Genomic DNA, 11,755 nt, shown 5'->3' with positions numbered 1-11,755 from the left:
TAGACACGCTCATCCATTCAAACAGAGATTAAATGGCTGGAGGACCTTAATCATGATTCAGCATCACCTCATGGCACATTTTCACCTTCCTTATTTTTCAAGAAGTTATGGAGTTAAGTCAGCATCTTGTCAAGGTAGTTTATACACTCATCCAGACAGAAGGGGGCGACAAAGCTCCGATTATTTTGCACACGAAGAAGCGCGCTCCTCCTGACGTCACTGTGGTGTTTGTGGAGGCTGGAAGATGGCGGCGTCCAAGGTGAAGCAGGACATGCCTCCTCCGGGAGGCTATGGTCCGATTGACTATAAAAGAAATCTGCCGAAACGAGGACTCTCGGGTACGGACTCGCATATTTAAATAGCTGAATATGTACATGCCCGACCTCCTCAATGAGTTGTACGTTAATTCTCCATTCGCAGGGAAACAGCGGCTAACACGACAGAGTAGACACAGAAGCTAACCTGCTAACATAGCTACAAAAGTGCTGCTGTGTTACTAATTACCTAATTGTCATTTGTCATATTAACACATAATATCCAGCTTCAGCTTTAACTGTATACTCTTGTGCAGTTTGGCGAGAGGCACTTTTGCGAATCGTGAGTGACAGCGGTCATTGAAAATACACTCACTAGCTCATGCTAATGCTAGCACTTTGGCAGGAAAATACTGTGCAATATGTGCAGCACAGGTCGAGGAGACAGGTGAGATTATTCTGAGTGGTAAAGTAATTTATTTCATGCATTCCACAGTGTCATTAGATGGGCCAGGGTTTATATAACACAACACTTTCTGCACTCACCTCAGCAGGTCAAGTGCTTCTGCCAGTGTAAATACCAGCTAAGCAACAGCTATTCTCATTACAGTGAAAACACTAATTTAAACAACATACTGACACATTGTTTCTGCAGCTACCTCACTGTCCAGCTGGAACTAATGCAAAATGTATGTAAGGAAATTGTCCAGTTAGGGGCATTTTGTACCTAACAAGAGCTGTGAATGTGATTTGGCAACAAACCCCAAAGCCTGACACTGAAACTGCACGAGACACTAGTATCACTGTTAAAGCAATGCCATGCTCCTGTCTAATCAGAAAACTGGATTCATACGATATAAGCAAGGGCATGTTAAAGAGTATTCATCAAAGTCTTGTTGAAAGTGTTTTAATATGTGCTCATGGTTTGGGCACCACTAAAGAAATACTATGCAGAATCATAAACATGGCCAGGAAAATTAATGAGAAAGAGCAGAGACGGCTGGATATATAAAATGCAGGTGAAACAAAAAAGCCAGAGAAATTGTGTTTGACTCTGTTCATCCCTTCTTTAAAGAAGTCATAAAACCGTAACTCGCAAACACCATTCATACCGGAACCATTTCTGTTATTGTTATGTGTACTCTGCATGTTGTTAATGTTATCATTATATGTATTGTGATTTGCTGTGATGTGTTTAAGTGAACTTGTGAAGCTCCGGGCAAATTTTCACATCTGTGGTCAATAAAGATGATCTAATGATGGGTCACATCTTTGATTGGCAGGGTATAGCATGTTCGGCATCGGCATTGGTCTCATGGTCTTTGGTTACTGGAGGCTTTTCAGCTGGAACAGAGAAAGGAGGTGAGATTAGTTGTGTAGTAGTGCTTCTGGTTTAAATTACAATCAAATTCAGAGCTCACACAGTCTGACAAAAGACAAAATGGAGCAATCGTGTGTGTGTGTGTGTTTGTGCATTACAGGCGTTTGCAGATTGAGGAGATGGAAGCCAGAGTAGCCCTTCTGCCCCTTCTGCAGGCAGAACATGACCGAAGGTGAACCCTCACATATTCATACACTCACACACATAGTTCTTGGTTTCCAGATTTTGTGTAAACCTCCACAGTCATGACTGTTAAAAACATTAATTCACCATTTTAATTTTCCCCTCGGCAGGACATTACGGATGCTGAGGGAGAATCTCGAGGAGGAGGCGATTCTCATGAAGGATGTTCCCGGCTGGAAGGTAAAACAGGGCTTTTCTTCCCCATTTGGGTTTTGTGACTGGGCTGCCATATTGGGGATCACTGGTAAAAATTTGCCCACTATGAGGAAGGCGGTGACCTCATTGTAATTCAAAAACAACAATTAAAACAATTAAAAATTAAATTAAGAAGGATTATTTTCTGTCTTGCTCCAAAACTGTTTTGTGTGACAACTGACTCGTTTCCAAAAAAAAAATGAGATTTCTGTTTTCTGTCAAAACCTTACCAAATAAAATCTTTAAAAGAAACTGTCTTGCAACTCATAATCTGAAATACAATGCATGATTTATTGTCATGCAAAGATCAACATGCAGGGTGGAAAGAATAATTTCACTCATGTTGCAGTAATTTAGTGTCTTTGTTGCACCATTGATGTTAAACTAATATTCATGAAAGTAATAGTACTCATGAGTAGGGTACTTGTACTCTGACAGGCAAGGTTATGTAATAGCTTAAATGATCAGCCACTTCAAAGGTATGTAATACAGATCTGAGGAAAACGTGCATTAAAAAGCCTAGATAGGCCAATTTATGCTCTGACAGTGAGTTCTCCAGCTCATCCAGCTGCTTGGCTGCTTTTTTACTGGCCATAGATAAGCAGCACACAAAAGAAAAAGAGTGAGGTTTAGTGACGAGGGTGACAGCAGGGCAAAACGGGGAATTAGATGTGGACAAAGTCACACCAAAAGTCTTTAGCTCTACCAGTTTGCATTATGTGGAAATAAAGCTTAATTTATTCACAGCTCTGTCCATACATTTCTGCAAACACAAAAGAAAGAGTCCATCTTGGTTTCACATGTAGGTTTATTCATGTGTGACTCTACAAACTCATGTCAGCCCAGGGTTTTATACGCATTTACAGCCATTGTAATAAAGACAGCCATATGAGAGATGTAGTGTTGCATTCATATCTGTACTTATTCACATCTCAGCTCAGAACAGGACAGTCTGTTGTTTAGGCATTTATAAAATGTTTTATTTTGATGTTTTATACTTTATTAGTAGCCAAAAATCCCAAACTCTCCCTCTAACGGAGGTTGAGGAGTTTATGTGACGTTTGCCCTCCTTCTCAGCGTGTTTTAATGTTCCCTTGCAGGTTGGTGAGAACGTCTTCCACACAGAACGCTGGGTCACTCCACTCTCTGAGGAGCTGTTCAACCTCCGACCCCGCGAGGAGCTCCTGCACAAGCGTTTTGGTTTCCTGTGGTACGTGTAGTGCTGCCTCCTTCCACAGCCCGTACTGAGTGGACCTGAGCCCGCGCCCAATCCAGCTTGTAAATGTTCAATATTAAAGTCTTTTTCTGTACCTCAGCCTTGTGTCTGTCTGTTATTTATTCATTTTATATTAAGGGTAAATTTCAAAGTGGAGAGTAAAAACTATATAAAAAAATAAGCAATTACCAGTTCTTACCTCAGCTGTCTGTGGTACAGTCAGAACGTTTAACAAGATGGTTTCCTCTCTGTAAGTGACAGACCACCAGATAATCTTTACAATTTGATTCAACATTAAATCCAACTCTCACACTCTGCTCTCAACATCCTTTTTTTATTTGGCTTTCCATCATAAACAACAGACTAAACTGTGCACATGCAGGACAACTCAAGATTGTGATTTCTGAGTACAAAATAGTCAAAACGGTTCCCTTGAAAATCTTTGGTTATAAACTGGATTTTGGAAATGTTTTTCACAGACACAACTTTAAACTCCAGAGGGATTGGATGGCAATATTGTTTGGTCACTATAGTGAGTTTAAATTTGAAAGAAATTTTATCCATATGTAATAAACAACTAAAAAAGGACATCAGATTTTCCTTTTTGGACACTGATCTGTTTTAGGAAAGGCCAGGGCATATCATAAGGTTGTAAGTCGGACCTTGACCCATAGTGTAGTAGCTTATGACAAGAAGAGGAGAAAGCCTGAAATTACTCTAAGTCTGACCCAAATCCATGTTTTTTCAGGTACAGCTCCAGCAAGCACATTATTCCCCCTGTTTTCCTAACACACTAAATCCTTGTACTGGAGATAAATCTGTTTTACATTTCACTAATACAGTAAGAGATGTTTGTCAAATGACTGCAGTAGGTAAACAAGGTGGGACGTTCAAACCAGCATCAGTCATATTCATGCTGAGCTATTCTTTGGCACTGTATGTTTGCCTCTGCTACATTATATCTCGAGGAAAGAGAGGCCGGCTGCTTGTCTTGACCACCTAGTGGGAGTTCTGTCTTTTTGAGGTTGGTTTGACGTCACATAATTACACCACCACCACAAGAGGATTTTAAATTAAAGGAAAAGCCATCAAAATTGGGCCACCAGAACAGCCTCTCTGCTCCTTGGTACAGATCTGAGTTTCTGGTCCCTTTCTTCCAGTAGCTGTTAACACAGCCGGTGTTTTGATGATGGTGCTGAGATCATTGTCTCCATTTACGTTCAATTCCCAGAAGAGGATGGTGATGAATGTTTTTGATCCTGCTGTGCTTTATCTATTATGGCAATGAGAAATGTGCAGGTGGTGACAGCCAGAGAAGTGTTAATTCAATACCAAGCACTTGGCAGAGCTAAGATGTTTAAGAATTAAAGGCATAGAAAAATGATAGTACTTAAACCTATATTCATTATGTACCGAAACCAAAATCAACATTAAATCTAAGTGACTAATCTAACTAAAAAATGTTTCTGTAAGTAGGGACTGTCTAGTCACTTATTAAGTAAAACACAATCAGCAGAGGCAGATTTCAGGTTTTATTAGATTCCTTTTGTTTTAAAAACATGGTACATTGACCAGCAATTTGTTAAATACACCAAGTTCTGTCTGCTTGTTCAAGGTATTTGTCCATGTAACTTGAATGTTTTTGGACTGTTCCTTGTCTGGACTGATGTTCAAAATGCTCCACCGAGTCACCGGTGAAGGAAATCATCAAGTTCCCTCGTGTATCCACGTACAGCGCTGCCATAAGCTGACCTGGAACAAGGAAATGAAAGCACAAAACCTGAGCAACTTCTGAAGTTTAGCAAGGAAAGTACATCACATTATACATATACATAATTATAACCTTAAATATTACCTGCCGACTATCTGTAGCCATCACTGCCATGTAAGGCCAGCCACGTCAGGTATGGAGAGATCAAGCGAAGTCTCCCAATAGTCAGTTCATCCTACGCAAAAGAAATTCAGATCAGTTAGACCAAGTCATCATATGATAACAAGCCACTGTAAAATACATGCAACAGTATTCATGACTGACACTCACCGCTTATTCACAAGTAACTGAGTAAGAACAAACATAACAAGTGAATACAGTCTAGAGGCCTGACAGGTCAATTGAGACTGCTGTGGAAGGTTAGTGGAGCAAATTTGAGTACTACTTGCAGCGGACAGAAGTCGGACTGAGGACAGAGGCCAATGCTTATTGGTGGATTCAGAGAAGCTGGAGCACCAAAATCCAGAACTTTTTTTTTTTTCTTAATCTTTTCTCCATGGACGTTTTAAAGACTCGGGAGGATGTAATAGCACAGGGAATAAAACATCAGCTAACTTGAAGTATTCACAGAAACAATGAGAACTACTGTTTGAAGGATGTGAGCAAAGCAAAAGGAGTTTTTACCTCACGTGAACTGGCCTACTGTTTCTCCACATATGAACTAGGCAAGAGAGCAGCTTTCATCTCTGATGAGCACTTGTTGGTAGGCGCAACACTTCATTCTCCAAGGACTTGTAGGTTTTGGAAGTAGCTGACCTCTTGAACGTAATGAAGCATTAACATGACCACACACCAGCTAATTTCCCAGCATTTCCAAGTGCCACTCGGGGGGCATTATTTACTGACCGCCTCGCTAGAGGCTGGGTCTAACAATCCTGATATTATCCGTATGTCAAGTGGTTTCCTGTCAAAACACTGCACTAGACTGATGGATGGTTTTGGATAATGGTCAGAATTCACTGGTCCAAGACTACCTTGACTATCAGTTTTGAAATCCAAAAGGAGCCCAGACCGATGGCTTGTCTAATGGGACATCTATCAAGTGGCTACATAATTTGAAGAATTCACTCAATTACATTTTATGCCCCTCGTTAAGTTTCAGTACGTTTCCATTCCACTATGTTCCAAGAAAGTTAGAGTTTTAACCCGTACTGAGATTACCCACTTCTTAAACATTTCAGTCATGGATATTAGAGTAAATCTCAACAGAACTCCCCCATGAGGTACTTTTGAAAAGGCACAAGAATCAGATTATTTTCCACAAATCGTTTAATAGGCTCCATAAAGCCAAATTGACAAGAAAAAAAAAATACTGATCATACAAAGAACAAAGTACAAAAAATGTTCCCAGTTGAATGTTACTTTGGGGAGACGAGTTACATTATTTGACGATCACTTACAAGAGCAGTCCATTTTACAGCACGTTTAAAAATGCAGACGTTGAGCAGAGCAAAAATATACCTTGGACAGACTGTAGCATGCTGCAATTTGCAACTTCATGAACAGCCGGCCACTTCAGGTGTGTAGTTCAGTCTGAAAGGAATTCACTCTTTTGGGAATTTGAACATACAGGACCCTCAACTCACTAAGTGTTTAACACTAAAAAGGAATGCAATATAAAATCCCAAAAAGCCTGTTTAAAAGGTTCTAAATCGATCACTTATTCTCGCTCTGGCAGGAGGTAGCTCAGTGATTCAATAAACTGAAGGATATAGTACACTAAACAAAATAAATCAATGCATCAAAATCAGGGAAACTAGTGCTGGTAAGAACAGAGGTAAGCTTGAAACAAACCAAATAAAAACGTGGATAGTTGTTTGATCCACAAGTTCAATCAATTCTTTCACTTCATTATGGATAAGACTAGATGCCTTCAGAGTGATTAAGATGCCCCTTCAACCAAGGAAAGCATCTTGAACTGTTGCTTTTGTTTAACAGTTTTGTCAGTGAACGGCCAAATGTTAAGATGCTTCAGCTACTACAACAGAATACAACTACAAAAATAAAGGTCAACAGTAACACGTGGACTTTTTTCTTGAGGACAGCATCTTTTTAATCAGCCAGCCAAGTGATGATCTTGAATCAGGGAGATTTTTAGTCGTGTGTAGCTGAGGATAAGAAGTGGGCACACAGGTAAAGACACTGAAAGTTCAAGCATTCCAGTTTGACAACATCCCAATCAACCCACCAGACAGACCAAAAAAAAAAAAACCCTCCCTTGTTCTTTTGTAGACAGGGCTCCATCATCTAACTACAAATGTGAGCCATATCGAAATGGACAAAATAAAATTCAGAGTAACACTTATCATTAATTAAGGAGTGTTAAATTGTGTGCAAGCCTCTGTATCAGGCTGGGAGGCAAGAAAAATGTTGCATCCTAATGACACAAAGGCATCAAGCTGAGCAACATAAGATCCTAATTTATTCACATGTTGGGGCATCATTCGGTCTTTCACGTGAACTTCTGCTGTTCAAAAATATGCTCAAGTTCAGTGGCCGTTTGACCATGCCTGGTGCCATAAGAGACATTTATACAATTGCCACAGGATCAATTAGGTAGCTGTGAATTTGAAATAAATAAAGTTCAAGCTGGCTTAGTTGCAAAATGCTAGGACCTAACACATCACCACCTATCGTACAACTGAATTCTGCAGGTGGCTCTTGCCTTATTAAAAAAAGTTCAATCTTATTATGCAATTATCAAAATTCAGATCCATTTGGTGTTAATTTTTTAAATTTGAAAATAGTGTGACAGCCCCAACACAGCAAACTTTCACTCGTGCACATTTATATATACACACTTACTATAGGCGTCATATCCGTCTCTGTAATTCCCTCCACTGCGGTCACTATAGTTTCCAACCTGATTCCTAAAAAAAATTACAAAAAGAACATAAAATCAATTCAGCACATAGAAACAATTACACATCACCTTAAGATTTGGCCCCGTGTCTAAATTAAAAGAATTTTCTGGCTCACGGCTTACCTATCTCTGTAACCACCTCCGCCACCACCACTTCTGTATCCGCCGTACCCCCTGTCGCTGCTGCCATAACTCCTCTCACTGCCATAGCCCCTGTCGTTGCCGTAGCTCCTGTCGTTGCCATAGCCTCTGTCGTTGCCATAGCCCCTGTCGCTGTTATATCCTCCACCTCCTAAAAATACACACACACACACACACACACACACACACACACCAGGCCCTTCTATAAGCTCAACAAAATCATGATACCAAGTTAGATGATTAAATGTAAACTGGGTGAGGACACTGTGGCCAGACTGCTAGCCATGCACCTCGTGAGTAAGATCGTCCACCTCTCCCTCTGTAGCTTCCGAACCCGCCTCCTCTTGAGCCTCCTCTAAAGCCACCGCCTCCGGAGCGACCACCACCCTTTCCTGCTTCGTCCACACGGATGAGTCTGCCATCCAGTGTCTGGATAAAGAGAGCAATAGGTAGACACTCAAGATCAGGCATTTACAGTTTCACCATTACTAACTCTCTAAATCTAATGTATGGTTTATAATTTCTTCACACATTTTGCATACAAGAGACTGAGGGTTTAGATATTCCAATAGTGCAGTAATCAGTGTAGGTTTTGTCCTATTTAAATTTACAAACTAATTAAATGTTTAGATTTGAATTAAAAAAAAAAAAAAATCAAACCAGGCATTGCACTTGTAAGATGGAAATCTTGAAGAGATGTTAACATCTTTAATGTATTAAAGTAAGTGTGAGGATTACTTACCTTGCCATTCATTCCGTCTTTTGCATCCCGGGCATCTTCGACATTCTCGTACTTAACAAAGCCGAAACCGCGGGACCTTCCGGTCTCTTTGTCTTTGATAACATCCACTGGAAAAAGAAAAACAAAATAATTTGTAGTGGGCATTATCCACTTCAAGCTATAGTAGAAATAAATGGGTAACGAGTGGTATACTTTACCTTTTGCAATGTTTCCATACTTGGAGAAGGCTGCGGCCAGAGACTCCTCGGTCGTGTCGAAGCTCAGCCCCCCGATGAAAAGTTTACCCTCGTCGGACATCTTTGATGCGGTAACACGGCACGCCAATTACCCACCGGAACAAACCTAAAAACTATGCCTGCAAATAAAGCGTTCCATGCATTAGCGTCTTGAAGGCTGCTACGTGTGAATACGACTCAAACTCCTCCTAGATACAGTTGAACAAACATAATCTGGGCAGCGTAATGAAGGGGAAAAAAAACATGACGGCGAACAAAAGTGGGTCATGGGTGCACGACTGGGGCAGCGCTATCTAGGTCACCCCAAACTGAGTTTATTCCGTCTAAAAAAAATTTAACTCTTAACCACACGTTAGCAAAGTCATTTCACAACATTTCATGACATTACAAACTGTTAATGTTTCTGCTGTCGAGCATAAGGCCTTGGTTGAAAAAAATCCCGCTCGGCCCTCAGGCCTGTAAACGCACTAGCATTAGCAGATTAGCTAGCGATCAAGCGCCATTTTGCACCGTGTTATCGAGCTGCACGTTTCACCAACTCGACTAGATATCTTTAAAATCAACGTGTTAGCTTGGTTAGTTTCACCCAAATCAGCTGGTTTACGGAATGAAACACCACCGTCGTTTTTTAACATTACACTTATTATCTAGAGAGATATATTCGACTATACAAAGCACGCACATGTTTTCCTGTTTCATGCCCAGCTAAATGTAAGTTCGTTTTTTGTAGCAAATGTTGGGCTATTTACGGGCATTTTTGGTATGATCTTAAAGATAAGAGGTACATTATTAAGTAAGGTTAAAATGTTTCTTAAAAATGAAATGGTAGCTACCTTGGTCTTGCGGCGTGAGCGCGGCTGAGTCTCTGCGTGCGAGCGGCAGGAGAGTGGGGGAGTGGAAGGGACCGCGCGAGGCTTTTCAGAGCAGGAGGAGAGTATTTAAATGAGCTCGTGAGGGGGGCAGGCTCCACCGGCGTCACACATGCACAAGCGCGCGCGCGCACACACACACACACACACACACACACACACACACACACACACACACACACACACACACACACACACACCAGCATCCACTTCTTGTAATTACCTGGTCAAGAATAAAATTAATATGAATCAATTACCAAACAACTGTTAACTTAGTTACGTTAATGGAAATGGAAAATTAAGATGTCTCGTTATGCAAAGCTGTGCTTACTGTGTGTTTTGTTTTTAAATCCTTTTATTTACAGTTCACGGTGTCATATTTTGATCCCGAGGCCAGAGGAGGCCTTTTGAGATACTACGGAATGATTATTGAGGGAAAAGAGAAAAGGTGACTGTTTTTTTTTTTGTTTGTTTGTTTTTAATACTAGTGCAAAATATTCACACTCTCAAACGTAAACGTGTTTGCAGCCTTAAACCACACTAAACCAATATTATGCGTTTCTCATTCATTCTCCATTGCTCTGTTCCCACCTGGCATTAAAATGTCCACCAATCTATATAAAAAACAGGTGTCATTTCAGAGAGAAAAATAGAAATAAAACGGCACCTAGCAGGCAGCAGGTATTTCACAAAAGGAGACATACTGGAGCACTCCTGCCTCGGTTTAATGTGGCAATCAATCACTGAAAATTTAACAGCTCGACCGATCATCTTCAGGATCATATTATTTAATTATTCCAGAGAAATTATTCCTGGGAGGGTCGGATTCTCCGCTTAGGTGGATAAATCAACCTGTAATATTTCTGTGGTATTCCTGTAGTAACTGCAACGGGCACAGCCGCATAGCCACCTATAATATTTCTGTAGTATTCCTATAGTAGCCTACCTCTATCATGTCTGAGGTTAGAAAGCGTGTGTTTAATCGCAGCATTGCACGAAATTTAAGAAAGGCTACCACCACTACCACATGGAAGAAAAAACCCTGCATATTGTCAATACATATATTTATAAACAGCAAAGTTTCAGAGAATAGGCTAATTCCCTGAGGGGACATGAAAAAATTGCAAAATTTCTTTGCTCACTGTTCTATTTCCACTACAGTCCATCAAAGTAGCTTTACAAGAACTAGAAACTCAAAATAGGCTCTAAAACTAGAGGAAATACCTTGAATAATCCAACTAGGGCCTACATCAAACTATTCTTCAAAAAACATTTATTGTAGTGTCAACAAAAAGCAAAGTAAGATATGGCATCAAATAGTGACATACAGTATATGTTTGAGCTGTACACTGTCCCTTTTAGATAAAATGAGAAAATTAAACTATGAAACTTTGCCACAAAATAATACAACTTAAAATGCACAGCCCTTATACATTTAAATTATAAAGTGTAACTGTGGGCCTATACAGCATCAAAGTCAACGTACAAATAGCCTACTTTAAAAAAAAAAAAAAAAAAAAAAAGATATCTATCTAGAGACAAATTAGCCGATCAATACTGGGGGCACCTGGGCATTTATGTGTTAGAAAAATAAAGCATTATTTTGTATGTTTGAGATAGGTGCTATTTTTTTTCTTTATAGTATACAGTTCTGTTGCAGGATTAAATGAGTTTGATAATGTTCATAAACACTGTGTTTCAATCACATCAGCAAAGAGGACATCAAACACTAAACACTACGTAAATAACAAACATAGGCCTACCATGCAAATGAGCAATCATGTCATAATCTAAATCCAAATCCAATCATGTCATAATCTTGATACTTGTTCAAAGTTTGCACTAAGACAGTAAAGAAGGGTTACCTTGATTTTGCAGCTCATTTTTTGTGGTCTAAGTACAGT

The 11,755-nt window shown here is 40.0% G+C and overlaps 2 protein-coding genes across 5 annotated transcripts; one reads left to right on the top strand and one right to left on the bottom strand.

The window, feature by feature from the left end:
- The first annotated feature begins 180 nt into the window (after window positions 1-180).
- ndufa13 (NADH:ubiquinone oxidoreductase subunit A13) lies at window positions 181-3,328 on the top strand. Its single transcript, XM_030075451.1, has 5 exons — window positions 181-338; window positions 1,538-1,616; window positions 1,736-1,807; window positions 1,929-1,998; window positions 3,114-3,328. Exons 1-5 carry the CDS (start codon window positions 245-247, stop codon window positions 3,231-3,233), a joined length of 435 nt encoding a protein of 144 aa, XP_029931311.1. The 5' UTR covers window positions 181-244; the 3' UTR covers window positions 3,234-3,328.
- Window positions 3,329-4,747: 1,419 nt separating this feature from the next.
- Window positions 4,748-9,933, bottom strand: LOC115374997 (cold-inducible RNA-binding protein B-like). Of its 4 annotated transcripts, XR_003929689.1 has the most exons (8): window positions 9,816-9,933; window positions 8,944-9,101; window positions 8,747-8,853; window positions 8,295-8,433; window positions 7,987-8,155; window positions 7,806-7,870; window positions 5,085-5,175; window positions 4,748-4,981 (listed from the first exon to the last, which is right to left on the bottom strand). XR_003929689.1 is itself a non-coding variant. In XM_030074221.1 (7 exons), exons 2-7 carry the CDS (start codon window positions 9,041-9,043, stop codon window positions 7,095-7,097), a joined length of 594 nt encoding a protein of 197 aa, XP_029930081.1. In that variant the 5' UTR covers window positions 9,044-9,101; window positions 9,816-9,933; the 3' UTR covers window positions 6,252-7,094. The 4 variants fall into 4 exon arrangements, 3 of the variants coding, with proteins under 3 accessions (XP_029930081.1, XP_029930082.1, XP_029930083.1); XM_030074221.1 differs by lacking the exons at window positions 4,748-4,981; window positions 5,085-5,175 and adding an exon at window positions 6,252-7,108; XM_030074222.1 differs by lacking the exons at window positions 4,748-4,981; window positions 5,085-5,175 and adding an exon at window positions 6,252-6,533.
- Between the last annotated feature and the right edge of the window lie 1,822 nt (window positions 9,934-11,755).

The sequence above is a fragment of the Myripristis murdjan genome, chromosome 17, assembly GCF_902150065.1.
Source record: "Myripristis murdjan chromosome 17, fMyrMur1.1, whole genome shotgun sequence".
NCBI lineage: Eukaryota > Metazoa > Chordata > Actinopteri > Holocentriformes > Holocentridae > Myripristis > Myripristis murdjan.
The sequence above is the reverse complement of the archived record's forward strand: the minus strand, read 5'-3'. Positions and strand labels throughout refer to the sequence as shown.

Bases quoted from the DNA above. Each gene is read 5' to 3' on its own strand.
- ndufa13 (XM_030075451.1), top strand. From the start codon at position 245: ATGGCGGCGTCCAAGGTGAAGCAGGACATGCCTCCTCCGGGAGGCTAT. The intron at 339-1,537 runs GTACGGACTCGC...TTTGATTGGCAG, and splicing joins GCCGAAACGAGGACTCTCGG to GGTATAGCATGTTCGGCATC. The intron at 1,617-1,735 runs GTGAGATTAGTT...TGTGCATTACAG, and splicing joins AGCTGGAACAGAGAAAGGAG to GCGTTTGCAGATTGAGGAGA.
- LOC115374997 (XM_030074221.1), bottom strand. From the start codon at position 9,043: ATGTCCGACGAGGGTAAACTTTTCATCGGGGGGCTGAGCTTCGACACG. The intron at 8,434-8,746 runs GTAAGTAATCCT...CTCTTTATCCAG, and splicing joins AAGACGGAATGAATGGCAAG to ACACTGGATGGCAGACTCAT. The intron at 8,156-8,294 runs GTGCATGGCTAG...GTGTATTTTTAG, and splicing joins TGGACGATCTTACTCACGAG to GAGGTGGAGGATATAACAGC.